Source organism: Acanthopagrus latus, chromosome 14 (genome assembly GCF_904848185.1).
Source record: "Acanthopagrus latus isolate v.2019 chromosome 14, fAcaLat1.1, whole genome shotgun sequence".
NCBI lineage: Eukaryota > Metazoa > Chordata > Actinopteri > Spariformes > Sparidae > Acanthopagrus > Acanthopagrus latus.
This window is the reverse complement of record NC_051052.1, coordinates 3,105,252-3,112,970: the sequence shown is the minus strand read 5'-3', so window position 1 is coordinate 3,112,970 and position 7,719 is coordinate 3,105,252. Positions and strand designations below refer to the sequence as shown.

Genomic DNA, 7,719 nt, shown 5'->3' with positions numbered 1-7,719 from the left:
GGTACTGGAGAGGAGAATTCGGCCGATAGTCGAACCTCGGATCCAGGAGGAACAATGCAGTTTTCGTCCGGGCCGCGGAACACTGGACCAGCTCCATACCCTCCGCAGGGTGCTCGAGGGTTCATGGGAGTTTGCCCAACCAGTCCACATGTGTTTTGTGGACTTGGAGAAGGCATTCGACCGTGTCCCTCGTGGCATTCTGTGGGAGGTGCTCCGGGAGTACGGGGTCGGGGGCCCCCTGTTAAGGGCCGTACGGTCCCTGTACGAGCGGAGCAGGAGCTTGGTTCGCATTGCCGGCAGTAAGTCAGACCTGTTCCCGGTACATGTTGGACTCCGGCAGGGCTGCCCTTTGTCACCGGTTCTGTTCATTACTTTCATGGACAGAATTTCTAGGCGCAGCCACGGGCCGGAAGGGATCTGGTTTGGGAGCCACAGGATTTCGTCTCTGCTTTTCGCGGATGATGTGGTCTTGTTGGCTCCTTCGAGCCGGGACCTCCAGCATGTCCTGGGGCGGTTTGCAGCCGAGTGTGAAGCGGCTGGGATGAGAATCAGCACCTCCAAATCTGAGGCCATGGTTCTCGACCGGAAAAAGGTGTCTTGTCCCCTCCGGGTTGGGGGAGAGCTACTGCCTCAGGTGGAGGAGTTTAAGTATCTTGGGGTCTTGTTCACGAGTGAGGGAAGGATGGAGCGTGAGATTGACAGGTGGATCGGTGCGGCGGCCGCAGTAATGCAGTCGTTATACCGGTCTGTCGTGGTGAAGAGAGAGCTGAGTCGAAAGGCGAAGCTCTCGATTTACCGGTCAATCTACGTTCCTACCCTCACCTATGGTCATGAACTTTGGGTCATGACCGAAAGAATAAGATCCCGGATACAAGCGGTTGAAATGAGTTTCCTCCGCAGGGTGGCGGGGCGCTCCCTTAGAGATAGGGTGAGGAGCTCTGTCACCCGGGAGGAGCTCGGAGTAGAGCCGCTGCTCCTCCACATCGAGAGGAGCCAGTTGAGGTGGCTTGGGCATCTGTTTCGGATGCCCCCGGGACGCCTTCCACGGGAGGTGTTCCTGGCATGTCCCACTGGGAGGAGACCCCGGGGAAGACCCAGGACACGCTGGAGCGACTATGTCGCCCAGCTGGCCTGGGAACGCCTTGGGATCCTCCCAGAACAGCTGGAGGAAGTGTCCGGGGTGAGGGAAGTCTGGGTGTCCCTGCTCAGACAGCTGCCCCCGCGACCCGGTAACGGATAAAGCGGTAGAAGATGGATGGATGGATGGACAACTTGTAGTAGCTTTAATGTCTAGCCCAAAATTAGGAATCAGGTCTTATTCAATTTCAAGTCCACAGAGTTTTTGAAGGATAGGATGATTTATTTATTGATGTATTTATTTTAGATACGATCCATTGACCAGTTTTCTGAACTTTGGACTAGACTTAACTTTGATATGAGAAATGACTTCTTCTCTGACAGGAAGCTGAGCGAGGAGCGACCTCATGTGATGCTAAACCAGTTTCCCTGTGAGAACCTCATCACTGTGAAGGACTGCCTGGCCGCTGTGGCCCGCAGAGTGAATGGCGGACAGTCACCTGATTGGCTCCCAGAAACCTTCAACCTCCACACAGAGCTTCCACAGTTCATTAAGCATTATCAGCTGAAGCAACAAAGGTTTGAATCTGAGAATTTTTTTACTAATCACTGAATATGATATTGAGTAGTGCTTTAAAATAACCAAAAATATGCTTTTGTACTAGTTGATGGTCTGACAAACAGTAGATTGTTTAATCTGAAGTGTACTGGGCACCAGTTAAAGATAAAGTCAGATTAGTTTTTTCTTTGCTGATGAAATGCCTCAGAGTCAGATTGGCCCCATGCAGTTTGTTCGACTTACAAAAATGTTTTGGTATGTGTTTTAGGGGAGAAGACAACACCTGGATCTGTAAGCCCTGGAACTTGGCCCGAGGACTCGACACACACATCACCAACAACCTGGACTACTTAATCAGGCAACGAGAGAGTACACCAAAGGTGCCAACACACAAGCACACACCATTAAACTACCTTGCCTTAGATCATGCACATATTAAGCTAACTAAAAAGAGCATCATAAATGTGTCTTTTAGACTCCTTTTTAGGCCTTTAGTTCACTACACTGAACCTCCATTACAGGTGTTAGATGCCGAGTTTACTCCTGCTCAGGTGGTCCTAGACCAGTTCTTTGTCTAAAGGGTTACGTACAGTCATTTGTCTAAAGGATTAAGTACAGTCATTTGAGAGAGATTGTGAGACCGCTGGCACCAATTGGCTAGACCTCTGTTTGATTTAAAGGGGATAAATACTTATGCAATCACCTATTTAACTTTTTTTTTTGTTTTGTATATTTTTTGTATTTTGTATTTTGACCGCAATTCTATTTATAGAAGGAGAAAACAATTAAGGGGGTGAATACTTTTCATAGGCACTGTAGGCTTTATTGCCAGCAGAGTGGACAAAAGAACTCCTGCAACTGTAATCCACAGGTGGTTGGCAAAAAATGGTTAATCTGTTGAGCTCTTGATTCCTTGTTGATTTGGACTGTGAATTTGAGGTCCTTTCTGTGATGTTTGGCTGCTCACATACTCGAAGAAGCGAGAGGAAGAACCACCTTCTCTCCGTGGCTCTTGTTTATATATTCTCTCGGTTCCTCTCCACATTCCTCTCAGACTATGAGCACTTTATACTTCACGATTATATGTGCATATCTTTCCAGGCAGTGGCTTTGTTTATTCCATCACAAGAGCATCCGCCGATTCTTGAGTTTTGAGTTTGATATTCGTTCAACTTTTGACGTTGCTTTCGTGCATCAAAGTAGAACGTATTGGCTCACACAGATGAGAGTTTTCTAGTTGTTGTAGGAACCACAAGTTACTTGGTCTTCACCTCCTCAGATGGTGGGAGTAAATGAAGATTTCTGTATTGGTTCTTGCAGATGACAACAGAAAAGTAGGGGTGCTTGTTCACCTTCCACATGTTTCTGTTGAGGAAGACAGCATTAGCAGTACATGTTACTCCCTTAACTGCATGTTTTGGCAGGCATGTGATTTTATGCTAAACAGTTAATGATAATGCCTGTGAAGTAAGAATTTAATTGTGCATATGTAAATGTAGCCAAGCTTTTGTACTGGTCCTGTTATTTTCTTATCTCCAAACCTTTCTGCATATATGTGTCTTGTTTTGTAGGTGGTGTGTAAATACATTGAAGATCCGGTGCTGTTCCAGAGAGAGGATGCGGGAACAGTGAAGTTTGACATTCGCTACATGCTGATGTTGCGATCTGTACAGCCTCTGCGTCTCTACGCATACAATGTCTTCTGGTTGCGCTTTGCCAATAGGTGCATTATACATACACATACATGCATATACATTAATTGTATTGGTTGCGATAGCCAGATCTGTTTTCAGATCAAGTAAAATGTACACATTTGTTAAACTCAGCCTCTGTCACAAAATCCCTTGTTGATTATTATTTATTGGCAATCTGCCAGTCTGTATTAAAAATAAAGTATGTATCTTTATGTAGAGAGTATACATGTTCTGGTTCTATGACCTATCTTTATTTCTTCCATATAGACCTTTCTCCTTGGACCATTTTGACGATTACCAAAAGCACTTCACCGTCATGAACTATGCAAAGGGTGTGAAGCTTAAGCAGGTACTTTTTAAAATTAATTATTGTTTTGCCTGTTAGCACTATCTACTTGTAAAGCAGGCTGTGGTCATAAGAACATGGTCACTACGAAACTGCTTGACCAAGGCGATTATGCAATTTAATGGAAGCCCTGGAACAGTGTTTATATAACAACCATCCTAAAAGCCACACCGCAGCTTTTATAGTCAGATCTGTTAGATGCCAATATAACAAGGATATTATAACTTTTGTTTAATAAATGTACCTTTTCTAGCATTCTAGTTGATACAGTGTGCCCAGTTTGACTCTTTCTCTCCCTATGATTCCTGTCTCCTTACTGCTAACTGTCACATAAAGGCAAGAATGCCCAAACAAACATAATCAGTAAGAACTTAAGGGTTGGGGCAAAGGCATGCTAGCAAAGTCTGGCTCAATACTGGATTAGTTACATACACATGTTGAAGTCTGGTAATGGAAGCTGAGTATCTGTCTCCAGGTGCACTGCAATGAGTTCATTCCCATGTTTGAGGAGCAGTACCCACTGTATCCGTGGAAGGATGTGGAAGTAAGTGTAAACTTTTATCCCTTTCAATTTCTCAAGGAACTTCTTGTAATAATGAACTAGACCTACATTTTGACCACAACAACCAATTTTATTTTCTGGGCTATAACATCTGCCTTTTATCTCGTAAAAATGAACATTTTGTCATATTCTTCTCGCCCCCAATCCAATGAAAAGATGGATGAAGTTCAGTCATCCGCAAAACATCTCTAGAGCGTCAAAACTGAAATAGATGAGACTTAAAACAAATACACACTTTAAAACAAAAAAAACAAGAGAAGAAACCTGAAATGGTTCCACGCATTTTTTTAAGCTGAACTCTTAACAGTAGTTGATGAGCTAAAAGCATTAGCATAACCCTCTCTAAAGTTGGTGCACAAGCTCAACTGGGTGTAAATTATGTCTTATCAAATCAGTTTGGGATTTTGGTGTCATGGGTTGTGCCAGATGAGCATGCATGTATGTATGTATGAATGTATTTATTTATTTATTTATTTATTTATTACATTATTTTTTTTTACATTTATTAAACAAGTCAAGCCATGTGCTCCAGTTCTTTAGGAGAATACCACAACACTGTTTTGCTATGAAGGTCTTGAAATGCTACAAAACTTTATTTCATAATAAGATGTGGTGAGATGATGAATTATTTTTTATTTTTGGGAGAAGTTTTCAATAAAGTGCTCTTTTGTCAAGATGAGCGATTCAGGTGTAAATCAGACTGATAATCATCCATTGTCCAGAGTCTCACCTAAAAATGTGAACCAAGAGTTACCAGTAACCACTGTGTCTGGCAACTTAAAGAGGAACTAAACCCCACAGGTTCATCACTTTCTTTATGTTATTCAGGTCCCTAATTTAATAATTTGTTTTTTCTGTACTTATTACCTATTCCTACCTTTCACAGGCGGAGCTGTTTAAAGTATTCAAGGAGCTCTTCCAGGCAGCCTCATCTCGACCAGCACCTTATGGTATCTGTCCCTACCCATCATCAAGGGCAATCTATGCCGTGGACCTCATGCTGAAGTGGAGTACAAGGCAAAACGGTGAGAATTGGTTTCATATTTGCAGGGTTAAGAAATATGTACTACTGCTATGCTTCTGGCTTTAGGGGTTTGGAGCCTCAGGTCAAGTACCATCTCTGAAGAGATTTTTTACTCCTGGTTCCAGTTTCAGTCTTGAAGGTATTTCTAAATTGGGACTCTTTCAGATACAGATCAGATGCAGGGGCCTGGTATTCCCTTATACCAGTTTTTCATAGGTACAAGTACAACCAAGTTTGAGCCAGCATATGAATCTCTTAGGGGATGAGGGGATTTTATATGACTTGCAGTACCCTGGGTAGAGTTAGAGGTACAATCTCCAGCTCCATAGATCCTTTGGCTAAATGTATTATTGGAAAGGACTATTGTTCATTGTCCTTACATGCTACCAATTCTGTAATTAATTAGCCCATAGTTTTCAGAGTCATTTTCTTCAAACAAGGACACCATGAGCCCTTTCTCGTTGTCCTCTCTTTGGCATTTCAGCTTGGTTATTTTAGTACTCCTGGTTCAATGCCATCGTTATTTCATATGAATCCACAACATAAGGCACTCAAGCTGTGTCTAATGTTATACCCCTTATCCACTGGTCAAAAATCCCACTTAAAGCCACTATGATCAGGCTTTTTAGTGCATGTGTAAACTTGGCATTTACATCCAGGTCAGCTGACCCTGCAGTAGACATGGGTTTTTATCACCCTGGCTTGGCTCGGCTTCAATTTAAACGCAAGTTCAGGGTTAACATGCTTAGTTCTGCCACACAGAGTGATGACATGTTATCAACATCCGGTGGTGGCGCATAAATAAGGAAGGAATTTGGAATGCAGTCTGTTGTTTTCTCAACTGTTTCCAGTGCATTAGTGAATGTACAACATAACCCTTCTGATAAAAATCACAGACAGGCTGCCTTGCTCGTGGGAATAGGGGCAATGGGCGATTTTTTAGCAGGTTGAACCACATTTAGAAACCTGTGTAAACCCGCTAATTTTGGTGGAAAAATGGCATTATAGGTACCTTTCTTTGAAGGCTGCAGTGCAATTGGTGGCTTTATTGTCCTCAATTAAATCATTTAACTGAAATGGTAAACTTTACTAGGAACTTAATAATTACAAAGTACTCCAAGCATCGTTTTCTGCATTATGATCTAAAATAAGGTTTCCATATCAGTGCATATCATCAATATATACACCAATAGCTGACAAGCAGCATTTTTGGATCTGATCAAGACAGCACTGTAAATTTAATAAAACAAGGTTTAACAGTGCATCAGACATTATCTGTCATTGTTATAGATGGCCACTTTCACTTCTCCTCTTCCCATCTGAGCTCTGGAAATAAAAATTTGGAAGAATGCATTCTTAAGCTGCACACATCACATCTCTGCACACCAAACCAGTAACTGTGTGCATGAGGTTTGGTAAACAATAAGTAAATGATTCTAAACCATTTTAATTTAATCTGGGTATGCTGTGTTCTTTCACCTGTGGATCTCTTTGCATAGGAAACACTTGAAACACTGTTCTGTGGAATCACCCTAACAATAATTTTTTTGCTTATCTTGTTTATGTACTTTCTGATGCTGGGTCAGGTGAGCGGTTCATGCAGCCTCAGATCCTGGAGTTGAACTTCAGCCCCGACTGTGCCCGGGCCTGCCTCTACCACCCCTCCTTCTATGATCACATGTTCCAGACGCTGTTTCTGGACCAACCCGAGCACTGCCCGGTCACACAGATCGCATGATCAACTCAACAAAATCTGTGTGTGTGTGTGTGTGTGTGCGCAGTTCTACTTTTATATAAAGGGGCATCCATGTATTTATGTCTATGTTTGTCCTTCTCCTTTGACTGGCTCATGTGTTTACTTGTCCTGTTCCAGTTCTTGATATATCCACTTGCCTTCTTTCATTTAGATGAAATGGTTAAAAAGTTGTTGTCAAGAATGCATGTACTGGGAATCCAGTGATAAAATCCAAAACACCACTGCACATAAAGGAGAAGCAATAAAGAACATTGTTGGATAAACTGGAATTCTTTATTAACAGGCTCTGGGACAAATCATTGTTGGTGCTGTGACGCTAAGCAGACAATAACGCTCCGTCCCCTTCTGCTTAAGTTTTATTTTTGTACTGTATGCTTAACTCGCATAACCTGGAACATCTTGACTGCCAGTCCTCTAACAAGAGCTTATTCAATAAAAATAATAAAACAGAGGTCTCCTCAGAGAAAATGTCCACAAGCGAAGATCTGAAAGCTCATGATGGCTAACATACGATGTGACTGAGTGCCAAATACAGTGTATTGAAGTAGCCTAGTAGTTGTATCAATGTAAACAATGTAAAAACAAAAAAAAAAGTTTAAATGTGTATATATTTCAACAATATTGTCAGTTTTCACATTGACCTGGAGTATTATAAATAAGTAATTATAAATCTAGGTACTAATACATGTTCTTTTCTCATT

At 42.2% G+C, this 7,719-nt stretch overlaps 1 protein-coding gene across 1 annotated transcript in view; it reads left to right on the top strand.

Moving 5' to 3' along the window:
- Nucleotides 1-7,471, top strand: part of ttll12 (tubulin tyrosine ligase-like family, member 12) — a 23,751-nt gene extending 16,280 nt beyond the window's left edge. Inside the window, exons 8-14 of the mRNA XM_037122383.1 lie at nucleotides 1,462-1,656; nucleotides 1,905-2,016; nucleotides 3,208-3,359; nucleotides 3,598-3,679; nucleotides 4,152-4,220; nucleotides 5,125-5,263; nucleotides 6,849-7,471. Coding sequence (XP_036978278.1) covers nucleotides 1,462-1,656; nucleotides 1,905-2,016; nucleotides 3,208-3,359; nucleotides 3,598-3,679; nucleotides 4,152-4,220; nucleotides 5,125-5,263; nucleotides 6,849-7,000 — 901 coding nt within the window. The 3' untranslated portion in view covers nucleotides 7,001-7,471. The remainder of the gene's footprint in view (nucleotides 1-1,461; nucleotides 1,657-1,904; nucleotides 2,017-3,207; nucleotides 3,360-3,597; nucleotides 3,680-4,151; nucleotides 4,221-5,124; nucleotides 5,264-6,848) is intronic.
- Nucleotides 7,472-7,719: the final 248 nt, after the last annotated feature.